General features: G+C 45.8%; 1 protein-coding gene across 2 annotated transcripts in view; it reads left to right on the plus strand.

Annotated features, from left to right (window-relative positions):
- The first annotated feature begins 3139 nt into the window (after positions 1-3139).
- Positions 3140-13867, plus strand: part of SMG7 (SMG7 nonsense mediated mRNA decay factor) — a 68319-nt gene continuing 57591 nt past the window's right edge. For both annotated transcript variants that reach the window (XM_063134605.1, XM_063134614.1), the window contains exon 1: positions 3140-3298. In XM_063134605.1, coding sequence (XP_062990675.1) covers positions 3270-3298 — 29 coding nt within the window. In that variant the 5' untranslated portion in view covers positions 3140-3269. The remainder of the gene's footprint in view (positions 3299-13867) is intronic.

Raw genomic sequence — 13867 nt, forward strand, 5'->3', positions numbered from 1 at the left:
AAGTGTGGTCACACCATAGATTTGTATAAGGGCAGTATGATACTGGCCGTTTTATTCTCAACTCCTTTTCTTATAATGCCTAACATGGAGTTTGCCTTCTTTACAGCAGCCACACACTGGGTGGACATTTTCATCAAGCTGTCCACCACAATCCCAAGATCTCTTTCTTGTTCGGTCACTGCCAGCTCAGAACCCATTAAGTTATACTTGAAGTTGTTTTTTTTGCCCCAACGTGCATCACCTTACACTTGGTTACATTGAACCTCAGCTGCCATTTGGATGCCCACTCTCCCAGCTTGGAGAGATCCCTTTGGAGCTCTTCATAATCCCTCTCTGTTTTAACAACCTTAAATAATTTGGTGTTGTCGGCAAATTTGGCCACTTCACTGCTCACTCCTAATTCCAGATCATTTATGAACAAGTTGAAAAGATTTGGTCCCAATACCGATCCCTGTGGGACTCCACTATTTACTTCCCTCCATCAGGAGAATTGAACATTTATTCCTACTCACTGCTTTCTAAAGCTATGCAGCCAGCCCAGTCCAGCTGGAGAAAAGGCACGCCCCTCTCTTTTGTCATCAATACCGCCACTTGAACACACTTTAATCAGCAATACCGCCCCTTGAAAACACACCCACAGAAGATTGGATTGAAAACGATGGATGAAAATACACACTGAAGCTTGAGCGGTGTGCTTTCGCATTACTGGAAGAGCTGAACTTTCTGCGCGCCAAAAAACATCGCTAAGGGGGGGGGAGAACTGTGATCACAGCAGGACATGCACAACATCATCTGAGTCCTTTGCATGCAATGCACAGCAACAGCGGGCTAACGCTGGTGTGATGGAGCTCATTGTCTTTCACTTGAAATCCTGTTGTGTTTTTCCACCATTCCCCACCCCTCTTTTTTTCTTCCTATACATAAAAAAAAACTGTTCAGTAAGAAAAGGTGGAAAACGGCACAAGACCTTTTGACTGGTAGTGTTAGGAGCAGGGCTGGTGGCAGAATATTTTACGCCCTAGGCAAGGCGAGCTCTGGGCGGGGAGGGGGGCTACTTCACGGGTGTGTGTGTGAGGGAGTGTCACTTGCGCTGTCCCAAAGCTTACTGGGGGCCCAGCCCCGCCCCTTACTCTGAGGGGCAGCCCGTGGGTGCCACTTCTTCCATGCTCCCCTGAGGGCCGCTCCGCCCAGCTCTGGAAGGGCAGCCCGTCCAAGCCTCCTTTGCGGCGCAGCAGCAAGGCCGGGCACGCCGCTTCTGCCCCCGACTGTGCGGCTGCTCCTGCACCTCTTTGCACCCTGTGAGGAGGGGCTGCAAATGAGCCCTGGCTGCCTGGGGTGGTGGTCTCTGTCTCGCAGTCCCCGCTCAGTCTCCAGCGGCTGCAGCCCCCACCAGGGAAGGTAGCATAGCGAGGCTGCTCCGTGGGGGCTGCCTGTCTCTGCGTCCTCCTCGCCCGCCTCCCCGGCCCACAGAGCCTTTGGCTGTCCCCCGGCCCGCTCCTCTTCCATCTCCTCCGTGTTGTCTCTGAGGGTTTTGCAACAAGCAACACCCCCACCCACCCCGCGGACAGCGGAAACGAGCGGCACCACTCCGGGGCCTCTGATTACAGCTGCAGGAAAAGGCTGGCCACACGGGGGGCACACGCAAGCCAACCCCCCAACCCCAAAACCCTACGACCTCAGGAGTAGGGAGAGGGGGCAGTCTGCGCCCCTCCAACATCCGTGCCCTAGGCAGCTGCCTAGTTGGCCTTAATGGTAGCACTGGCCCTGGTTAGGAGACATGTGTCTGGAAGCACTCTGTCAGCTTCCCTCAACCTGGTACAAAGCCAGCCTTCCTTAACTTGGTACCCTCCAGATGTGTTAAGACTACGAAGCTGCCTTTGTATTCAGACCTTTGGTTCTCTAGGACTCTTCCCTAGATGCCAGGAATTGGGATTCAACCTGGGACTTCTGCGTGAGACCACGAGGCCTTCTACTGAACTAGGCTCCCTCCCTTATCGTGTTTATGGGGGATTATCGGAATTGTAGTGCAACACAACGGGAAAGGCACCACTTGGGAAAGGTTGCCCTAAGGTGGAAGAGTGCAATTCTGTGTGCATGTCTAGGAGGAAGTCGCATAGAAATTATTTACTTTATTTATTTATCATATGTATACCCCGCTCCTCAGCCAAAAAAAAGGGTCTCGGAGAAGCTTACACATAGGCCACAGCTAGACCTAAGGTTTATCCTGGGATCATCCAGGGTTCGCCCCTGCCTGAGCACTGAATCCCCTGTGTGTCACCTAGATGAACAGGTTTGACCCCTGGACGATCCAGGGATAAACCTTAGGTCTAGCTATGGCATTAGTTAGCAAAAAAGACAGTCCCTGCCCTAAGGCTTACAGTCTAATAAAGACATGACACACAAGGAAAAGGAGTCCAGGAGGGAAGAGGGAAAGAAAGAGAGAGAGATTAAGTGGACTGGGAACAGGGCTGATGGGATTGTCCTGCTCCCAAAGGAGGGGAGTCCAACTGGACCAGGCGCTGAAATGGTGGGAAGTGTTTCTCAGTAAACATAATTTGGCTCGCGTTGCGCTGGACTCGTGTATTGTGGGTGGAAACGAAAGATTTGGAAAGGCGGGGATGGAAAGCCAGAGCGCGAGGTGGCTACGTTCGGGTTGCGGGGACAGACACGGAGCGCCAGCCTGAGCCGCGCCGTGGTTGCCATGGCGACAACTCACACCGCTATTCATTCCCTTCTCCACCCCCACGCACTCCCCGTTGCTATGACATCAGCTGAGCCAATGGGAAGCCGGATTGGAAGGCCGGCCCGCAGGGCGCGAAAGGACGAGGGAAGGGTTTCGCTGCGCACCAAGACGGAAGTGTGTCCCGTTGAGCTTGGGCCGCGCCCGGAAGTGAGAGTTGAGCGGTGGGGGCGGCGGCATCGACGGCGAAGCTGGTCCGACTCCTGGCCAGTGCCTGCCCGCTTGATCCGCGCGAGGGAGCGGAAGCGGCGTCGGCGTTGTTGGAGGCGGCGTCTCGCGAGAATTCCCTTCCTCGGTCAGGAGGCGGAGAGCGGAGCCGTTTCTCCTCCCCTCGCTGCTGCCTCTTTCCCTCCTCCCGCCTCCTCCGCCTCCTCCCCCCCCTCCAGGAAGAGTCTGGGCCCGACACGGGAAGATGGCGGCGGCCGGGGGCGGCAGCGGCAGCTGCGGCGGCGGCTCTTGGGCAGCGGAAGGGCCCGAGCTGTGAGACCCCGGCGTGGACGGGCGGGCGGGCAGCGAGCTGCGGCGGAGGATGAGCTTGCTTTGCGCTCAGTATCTCCGGTGAGGAGAGCGAGGGGGTGATATTGGGGATGAGGATGGGGGCAGATAAGGGGGTTCTCCGGGGGAGCGTGTTCATAATAGCCCTTGGGAAAGGTGGGTGGCCTGGGCGTGCCCCCGTTCTGTATCTTCCGTCACGATCACCCCCCGCCCCTCGACGTGAAAAGGAAGGCCTGGGGGAGGCCAGCGTGCATGTGAAGGGATGCTGTGTGTTTCAGGAGCCCTGCGAAGGGAGGTTACCAGGTGGGGAAGGGGGGTGGCATTCGTGAGAGGAGGAATGGAAGAGCGTATTCTCTGACGAGAGACTTCTCACATCGTGAAATTCCGGTTTTGGTTGCCTTTGCTCTCATATGCCCATGTAGCATGTATAGTTTAAAATCAGTTATCTATTTCTATTTGTTTTGTGTGAATGTGTTAGCAGTTATAGCATCCAAGAATGTAACAGCATCAGTCTGGATTTCCCCCCTTAGTATCCACAATTGGGTGTTTGGGGGCAACACAGCTGTACCTAAAAATAAAACCTAATATGACAAAGTGAGAAGTGGAATGTGGATTCCTTTCCACCTCCTTACCCCTTCCCAATCCCGTGCACCTACACTCACCTGAAACATACCGAATCCTGTTACAAGAGCCCTGTGGGCTGGGCAGTGGTTGAATATTAGAAATAAATCAAATGGGGTGTGTGTGTGTGTGTAGAGGAGCTGCTAAAGAAAAGAGATAAGATTGGATTATTATCTTATGGTGGAGGGAATCTTCCAGTGCTCTTGCTGAGAAAGGAGACACAGTGAGAAATAAGTGCAGAAGGGTGCTGACGTTTCATTGCTGATGAGAGAGAGGTTGGTTGGATGAGCAAATGAGAAGACTGCATGGTAGAGAGCAATAGGCTCTTAAGGAAGTGAAGTGAGAGACCCTTGATCACTGAAAGATGCTGTGTAGTGGCAAATGAGAGGCTGTGCATGACAACTTTGCTGTCATAGATGTATTTTAATTTACTTGTCTTTCTCCTTTAATTCTGCTATACTGAATAGACGTGCTACAAAGTCATGTTATGCATTTCTGCCTCACATTGTTAAATAGCACTAGTATTTGACCTCAGGTATAAAGTGAAACCTGTAACTGCAATGGGCTTCATAGTCAGTACTCCCCTATTTAAGCTGCTGTAGAATTGGATTCCAAATTACAACTTGTGTTTTGGTAGCTTCATATCGTTTTCATCTAAGCTTGTACTAAAGATTTTAAACATCAAGTAGACCTTGGTAGCAGAAGAGGTGATAATCCAGGAGATATTTGTTGTAAGGTGTGATACTGTAAATATATCTTGAAGTTTTAGAACAACATAGCCATGAGTAAAGCAAATGATGTTTCCCTTCTTCAGTCAGACATGCCTCAGATATGACTGTACATTCTTTTCCTATGTTAATCAATGCTATATTAGTCTAGATTATTGTTACTTTTCACTTCCTGTAATTTATCCAGGTCATACAGTAGCCCTGTAATAGCACATTAGATTGACACATCTCCAAGTGCCCCCAAGTAATTACCTTTCCTAATTTAGGGAAAAGGTTCATTCATATCTCTGCTTATTAAGCTGAGATATGATTGTGTGAACTAGGCCTAGTTACTATCTGTTTTAAAAGAAACTGTTATCTGCCTTCTTCTAAAAAAATAAAATGAAAAAGCATTTCTGAATAAGAAGGAGCTAGTCATTTCTAGGCCTTTGTCCAACCTCCCCTGTTAGGGAAGTTGTTGGAATGGGTGGTAGAAGAGCTACTCCCTTGATCCTTTTTTCTATTCCGGCTTCCGATCTGGTTTTGGGATAGAGAGGGCATTGAAAGCCCTATGAATGATCTGCATCTGATGACTGACATTGGAAACATTGTCCCTGCTGATCTTGTTGTTGGTCTCTGCTTTTGATACTCCTTTTGATACTACTTACCACACCATTCTCTGGCACCTTTCAGAATATCAGGTCAGGGTGTCAAGGCTTGCTCTTTGATGTCTTCATTCCTTTTAGTCTGAATGGACTCAGAGTGATCATTGGAAAGGTGAGTTTAGCCCCATGAGAGTTGGCATGTGATATTTCATAGAGCTCTCATCAGGACTCATTAACGTCTTTATGAAACCTCTAGATCTTTGGAGCTTGGTGTTATCACTACATAATGATGCCTGGTTTTACATCTCAATATCCAGAAGCTCCCATTCTTGTCCTGAACCTATGTGGAAGTCTGAAGTTGAACAAACAAACTGAATCTAGATAAATCAGAGGTGATGCAGGTGGGAAATCCTCATGTTCTGGAGGAGTTAATATGCTGGCAGTTGATGGGGTACTTATCCCACTCAGTCAGCAACCTTGGCTGTCATCCTCGACCCAGCCTGGTTTTTCATTGAGCAGATTGCTGTGGTTTCTAGAGCAGTTTTCTGTCAATTCCATCTGAGAAAGAAGCTGCATTCTAGCCCCTCTCTAAATCACACCCTGTTACTGAATGCAGACTCAGCCAGGTACAGATGTAACCACTCCTGGATATCTCCTCAATAGCATTCTATTAACTAGCAATTGCACTGGGGGAAATATGGCTTCTATGGCTATAGGCACATTTCCAGTAGTTGTTGGCTACTATTGGTCATAGTGATAAAGTTGTAGGACAGACAAGTTTGTGTTAATTGTATGCAACAAAGCAAAAGTAATATGAAGGGAAGGGAATTTCTTAGAGGTCCTTAAAACACTGTCAAAAATTGTGCAAGTGTCTGGGTAGTGTATAGGACACAATATCTTGAAGGCTGCATTCCTAAACACACTTACTAGAGAATAGTCCCCATTGAAGACAGTGAGATTTATTTCTGTATAAACACTCATATTTTTGCACGATAAACAGCCCCAACACTCTCAGCATCTATGGGAGTTTACAATACAAAAACTAAATCAATCCTCTGCAAAACTCAGGATACATTTGTGATGTTTCGAGGGTGTGAGAAAAATCATAATCTGGCTAAAGTGAATTATGCATCATCAATGGGGTGAAAAAGCATGATTTTTAAAACATAATTCGCAGCTACGGGTTTTTTGGGGCAAATCATAACTCTTGGACCTCACAGGGTTGTTTTGAGGATTAATTGCAGGCATGACTATGTAGGTCACCCTGAGCTCCTGGGAGGAAAAGCGGGATATAAATAAAATTTCATACTTAACTTAAAGCATACTTTAGTATTAAGCAGTATTGTAATAAAATATTTTCCTGTGGAGGAGTGTGAAGAAATAAGCAGTAGTTTGAACGGATAGAGGGGAAATCTTGTCGTTCAGCTTCTAATGCTATGGCTAGTTGTTTTTGCACAATCTCAGTTTGATTCAGCAGCAGTATTTCTGAGCACAAGTCTGTTCCTGCTGAGATGTTTGAACTATGAAATATATGGGGTATAGCACCATGAACAACTTAAGATCTTAAACTGAAAAAGAAATGCTATTTTGTAGGAAATTTGAAAACTTTAAATATTTACTATTATTTATTTATTTATTTATTTATTTATTTATAACATTTATATACTGCCCCAAAGCTGAAGTTTTCTGGGCGGTTCACAAAGATGAAAGCATTGAACACTTAAGAAAACTGATATGCATAATTTAAAACCTGTAAAAACATGAAACAGATAATATACAAAATATAAAAACTATAAAAACATAAAACATATATAAAGACAATATCTGTTTAAACAGATATTGATCTGGGGTCAGTTAGAAAGCTCAACATATGCTGTTAAATGTCTGGGAGAATAGAAAAGTCTTGACCTGGTGCCGAAAAGATAACAATGTTGGCGCCAGGCAAGCCTCATCAGGGAGATTGTTCCATAATTGGGGGACACCACTGAAAAGGCCCTCTTCCTTGTTGCCATCCTCCGATCTTCCCTTGGAGTAGGCACCCAGAGGAGGACCTTAGATATTGAGCGTAGAGTACGGGTAGGATCATGTCAGGAGAGGCATTCCATCAGGTATTGTGATTCTGAGCCGTGTAAGGCTTTATGAGCTAAAACCAACATCTTGAATCGGGCTCAGAAACATACAGGCAGCCATTGCAAGTAGGCCAGAATCGATCTTATATGTTCGAACCTTCTGGTTCCTGTTATTAAACTGGCTGCTGCATTTTGCACAAGCTGCAGCTTCTGAACCGCCTTCAAAGGCAGCCCCACATAGAGTGCATTGCAGTACTCTAACTTGGAGGTTACCAGAGCATAGACAACTGAAGCCAGGTTATCCCTTTCAAGATAGGGGCATAGCTGGGCTACCAAGCAGTTGGTAGAAGGCACTCTGCGCCACTGAGGCCACCTGAGCCTCTATCTGGTCAGAAGAACCACTCAATAACAGCGTCTCTCAGTCCTGTCTGGATTGAGTTACAATTTATTATCCCTCATCCAGTCCATTGTCGTAGCCAGGGAGGAGGGGGGCAAAATATCATTGCAGTGTCTTTGAGATCTAAAAAGAGCAGAAACTAGAAGAAATCAGTTTGACTCAGGTTTCTAATGGTCCCATCTTGCCTTAACTAGAAAGTCGCCATAGCTCTGAAGCTGGAAATCTGTTTGGCATTATTGTATTGGAAACATCAAGATCTAGAAGGCTTGGTGAATTTCTGTGTTGTGTTTGTGAAATGGAGACCACTGATGGAATGGGTTTCCTCTCCCCCTGCAGCCCCCACTGCCCCCAAATCTGTTTTGGTATATCAAAGAACTCTCTAGAGCAGATTTTGTGGTGCAGGGGGAGGAGAGGATAAGGAAGTCCTATTGCACGAGTAGAAGCCTGTTTGTGCGACATTGGATCTAAGCCTATTTTGGGATTTAATAGTAATTTGAGACATCTTACGTAAATATGTTAGATGCCTTGCCATTGTGAGGTGTCATCTTGTGTCTAGTTGACTTTTCTGACCACCCTGGGATGATGATGTTTAAGAATGATCTTAACAGCGAATAGTCAGATGATATTGCAGACCCTTGATGTTATGTCCCAGGTTTAGAAAACATGAGATGTCAAACTGCAAGTGGGGACTCATATAAATCTTCTCATAACTGAGACACAGTTCCCTACTGTTTTCATGCTTGGGTGGGTGTCTTAAAGTTCCATCTGGATCCCACAGGCCGCACATGTTCTTTTTTCAGGCTGCATGTTCCCCCTTTTTCTTGATTTTCTTCATTCTGCATGCTTAACACCAGCTTAAATCTGTATTCATAAATGTTTGCATTCAGTCTTCCTTTGGTGGCAACTGTTGGGGCAGGTTAATTATCAGAGTAAGATAGCACACTAACCCATGGATAACACACTAACCTGTCATGGTTTATTTTCTGGAACAACCCATGATGGGGTAGTGTGCTATCTGGGTTACGGAGATCGCCTACAGAGCTGCTTGGCAGGAGTGCCCAAAAACTCTGATGCCATTCTGCTCCCCTCAAGTGAGCTCTGTTCCCACCACAAAGGAAGCTGGGATACCTGCCCAGTTCGGTGGGAAGACTACGAGAGGAGGAGGGGTAAGGGAGACTGAAATAAACTACTCTGTATAGCTTGATTGCCCAATTGTTTGCATAACAGTGTAGCTTGCAACCCACCATGGGTTAGTGTGATGTATGGATACAGCTTAGGTTTCATATAGAATACCCTTTGACAACCTGAGGGGATCTATACTTAGTCCTCACCCAGCAAATTAGTCTGAGCTTTCTATGCCATGTATACTTTTAAGGAACTGTTTCTGTGGGATTAGAAAAATGGGGGTGACTGGTAGTTTCCATAGATGGACAAAGATGGATTTTGGCCAATTCTTCCTGGTGAGTTTCAGACTTGTAGTCAAAGAGCGCTGAAGCTCTAGAAAATGTGTGATGAGGAGTGAAGGCTGCATAGCACGTTAGCTGTCCCCAGGCGTTCAGTATAGTAAGGTAGTCCTAATTAATGGGGGACTGCTGCAAAGGGTGAAATATCTAAGCCTGAGTCCTGCTGCTGTCCCAGTGGTTTTCAAAGGTGGTTTTGCAGTATTTTCCTTAATAAGATTCTGCAACCTCCATAATGCTATTCCAAAAGCCTTGGATGTGTGAAAAAATATACTGGTCTTTTTAAAAGGGTGTGATTAAGCATTAGGCAGAAACATTTCAGTTTTGCCTTTTGCATCTTAATACAACTTCTTAACTAGTCATGTTTAAATGTTTCCTTTATTATTGGGTCTCAATTTGCTTACTATAAGATGGAAGCTTAAATCTGTTAGACAGAAGCAGAAAATACTGCATTGATGAGTTGGCTATGCTGCCAGAGACTTATATACTTTCTCAGACTGTTAATGTCAAAAAACTGCTAACAATGATAATGTACAACTTTTCTTCTAACGTGGAGATCATTGCTTGCTGCTCTTGTTCGTCCTTCTTAAAGCTAACGATGGTCTTGATGTTTAGGGCTTCAGAAAGAGGTTCACTGCAGGTTTGCTTGTCAGCGGTTTCCCCTATTTCCCCCAAGCCCATGATGATTACAGGAGCTCTGTTGCATTCTTATTGGTTCTTTTATCTTCATGGATGTCTGTGTTCTTGGGGGTCATAGTTTGTACAGCATGTCTCACTAGCTAACGGGGGAAGCCAAGATAGAAGACTAAACTACGTGGATTTGCGTGAATAATTGTATTGAACATCTAAATACACATCTGTTATTTGAGAGATTGTCTGAATGTATGTTTGCTAGTCTTTTGCCCAACCTGTAGATCGTGGTGTTAGCACTCAGCTATTGGCCTATAGCTATTTGCTTGTGTTCATCTTTATTTTGTGACCAGGAGCAGTCTACAAGTTCAATGATAAACATGGGTCACAAACCCTAGCTGCATCTTTATTGCAGAAAACTGGAGGGTACGTGGTGATTTGCAGGAGAGATACAGAGGCAGGGTTGTGTACTGAAGCCTCTGTCCCAGGTACCTCCCTCGACATGACAGTCACACCTTGGAACCTTGCCTTGCAGAAAAATGTCTCGTGAAAGGCTTGCAGGAAAAGGGGCACATACCCCTGCCCAATGCTTTCCTCCTGTACCACTGTGACCCCGTTCAGACAACATGCTAAACCATGCTGCTTAACCACAAAATGGTTAACGGAACGCTTAACCATGGTTTACGGTGTCATCTGACACATGTTTTCCCTAACCATCTGCCCCGTTAACCACATTGTGGTTAGGCTCACTAAGGAAAACTTAACCACAAAAGGGTTAAAAGTGTTGTCTGCAAGTATTCCGCATGTGGTTAGCATTAACCACAGCTGAACATGGTTAAGGTAACCACAAAGCCCAGGGTGTCATCTGAACCAGACCAAAGAGTCAGATATGAGAGAGGCAATTAAGTAACTTTAATTCACCATTGTGTGTGGGCAAATGCCCATTGAAATAAATAAAGACAGCAGATGTTTTTTTTAAAGTAAGGTCTCCAGTTTTTAGCAAGCGGAGATTCAGTGCCCTGCATAGTTCATTGTCTTTCCTCATGGCTAGCAGAAGCAAAATATATTAGACATACTAAAGAAATAGTGAAAACTTGCTAAATTTGCATAATTGATAAGGTGTGTGATAATTGCAGAATATGTATGGCCTTGACTAGAATGCTGATGTCCGCAAGGCCAATGTAGGGATGAGAGCAGGTAGCAATTAAATTATTTTGCCACGGGAGCAATGTCAATATTTTATGGTTACATCCTTGTGTAGAGAAATGTAATGTTTGAACTAGCAAATCATGGATTCAGTGGAACTGACTTATTTATTTACAAGATTTATAATATTTATAATATTTACTTGCTTCAAAATATTATAGCATCTCATCCACCAAGACCCTTGTTCATGCTTTGGTTATTTCTCGCCTGGATTATTGTAATCTTTTGTTGACCGGTCTTCCCTCTTCTCATTTGTCTCCACTGGTCTCCATTCATCATTCGGTGGCTAGGATTATTTTCTTGCCTCGACGTTTTGATCATGTCACCCCGCTTTTGAAATCCCTCCACTGGCTTCCTATCTCTTATAGAATCCAATACAAGCTTCTTCTTCTTCTTACTTTTAAAGCCTGTCATAATCTGGCTCCTCCCTACGTTTTGTCCCTTATTTCACTTCATCGCCCTGCTCGTGCCCTCTGCTCCAATAACACCATGTCTCTTACCTGCCCAAGAGTTTCCACATCTCTTGCTCGTCTTTGCCCATTCTTGCTCGCTGCCCCCTTTGCCTGGAATTCTCTTCCAGTGCATTTGCGGACCACGACGTCAATTTCTGTTTTAAAATCTCACTTGAAAACATTTCTTTTCTCGAAAGCTTTTTAACCGTAGCGTGGTCATACTAGTCTATATTTAGTTTTAATGTCCCCTACCCCTATTGGTTTTTCCCCTCCCTCCCCTGTCTGTTACGGTGATTTTAGATTGTAAGCCATATGGCAGATTGTCTTGTTTTGTTTTATTCTGTGCAGCGCCATGAAAATTGATGGCGCTTTATAAATAAATATTATTATTAATAATAATAAATATATTTCTGTAGTCTTCAAGCATTTGAATCAAAGTTATTGTTTCTCAACAAACTTTAGACTTAGAATCATAGATTAATAGAGTTAGAAAGGGGGCCTACAAGGCCATCGAGTCCAACCCCCTGCTCAATGCAGGAATCCACCCTAAAGCATCCCTGACAGATGGTTGTCCAGCTGCCTCTTGAAGGCCTCTAGTGTGGGAGAGACCACAACCTCCCTAAGTAACTGATTCCATTGTCGTACTGCTCTAACAGTCAGGAAGTTTTTCCTGATGTCCAGCTGGAATCTGATTTCCTGTGGCTTTTAGATAGCAGATCTTCAAAAAGATATATTTCTGTAATAAATCACAGGTCAACTTTTTTGGCAATACAGCGTTCTCATATTTCTTCATTTTCAGTGTTTCCTTCAACATCATTTTCTTTCATCATTTTGTAAACATCCATAACGTATATTGCAAGGATCCCTCGGAGAGGGAGTAAGTAATGTGCCTTTGCCACAAAGTCATTCCGACATGAGAGATAGTCTTATACCAGGTCAGACTATTTGTCCATCTAGCCCAGTATTTTCTCTTCTGACTGGCAGCATTTCTCCAGGGTCTCAGGCAGAGGTCTTTCCCTGGCTAATATGATCTAGCAGAGGTGGATTGACAGGGTGGGTCCAGAGGATGGTAAATGCCACACTCTGTCAGGGGGTGATGCCTACTCCCTTTAAAGAGGTTGTTGTGCACCGTTTCCTGAAGAGGACCTCCTTGGACCCAGAGGTATGTGAGAACTACCGCCCTGTCGCTAATATCCCTTTTTGGGCAAGGTGCTTGAGCGTGTGGTGACTGGGCAGCTTCAGATGTTCTTGGAGGAAACTGATTATCTGGACCCATTTCAGTCTAGTTTCAGGCCAGAGCACTGCACTGAAACAGCCTTGGCTGCTCTGACCGACGACCTACTCTGGGTGAAAGACAGGGGCATGCTACCCTGTTGATCTTCCTGGATCTCTCAGTGGATTTTGATACCATAGATCATGGTATCTTACTGAACCGACTCTGTGAAATGGGAGTAGGAGGCACTGTGTTACAGTGGTTCAGCTCCTACTTGCATGGCCGATTCCAGAGAGTGGGATTCCTGTTCCACCCCATGGCTATTAAGCTGTGGGGTGCCACAGGGCTCTATTCTATGCCCCATGCTGTTCAAAATCTATGTAAAGCTAGTGAGGTCATTAGGGGTTTGGGGGCTGGGTGTCATCAGTATGCTGATGATACTCAGCTCTATTTCTCCTTGTTGCTGGAGTCAGCTGGGGCAGTGAAGGTGCTGAACCAGTGCCTGGAAGCTTTAATGGGCTGGATGGGGGCTAATAAACCGAAGCTGAATCCAGATAAGATGGAAGCTCCGTTGGTTGGTGGTTCTCAAGTCCAGGAGTTGGGTAAGCAACCTGTTCTGGATGGGGTTGCACTCCCTCTGAAGGAGCAGGGGCATAGCTTGGGAGTATTCCTAGATCCATCCTTGTCACTGGAGGCCCAGGTGGACTCTGTGGCCGGAGTACTTGGGGTCAGCTTCGGCTGATCTGCCACCTATGGCCTTTCCTGGACAGGGATAACCTAGCCAGAGTAATACATGCACTGGTAACTTCCCGATTAGACTACTGCAATGCACTCTACGTGGGGCTGCCCTTGAAGACGACTCGGAAGTTGCAGCTAGTGCAAAATACAGCAGCTAGACTGCTCACTGGAACATCCTACAAAGATCATATAATACAGCTCTTAAAAGAATTGCATTGGCTGCCTATACGCTTCTGGTCAGGATTCAAGGTGTTGGCAATGACATTCAGAGCTCTAAATGGCTTCGGACCTTGGTACTTGAGGAAGCGCCTCTCCCTATATATGCATGCCCGAGATTTGCGATCTGTTAGGAGCTCTCCTCTGCGTCCCACCAACGCGAGACGTGGGAAAGGGCTTTCTCTGTTGTGGCATCCCACTTGTGGAATACCCTCCCCCTGGAGGCCAGACTGGTGCCGACACTGGCTTCATTTTGGCGCCAAGTTAAAATGTGGCTTTTTATCAAAGCCTCCGAGGGCTAAATTCTCCATGGTTATA

The sequence above is a fragment of the Elgaria multicarinata genome, chromosome 1 (assembly GCF_023053635.1).
Source record: "Elgaria multicarinata webbii isolate HBS135686 ecotype San Diego chromosome 1, rElgMul1.1.pri, whole genome shotgun sequence".
In the NCBI taxonomy this organism is placed as follows: Eukaryota; Metazoa; Chordata; class Lepidosauria; order Squamata; family Anguidae; genus Elgaria; species Elgaria multicarinata.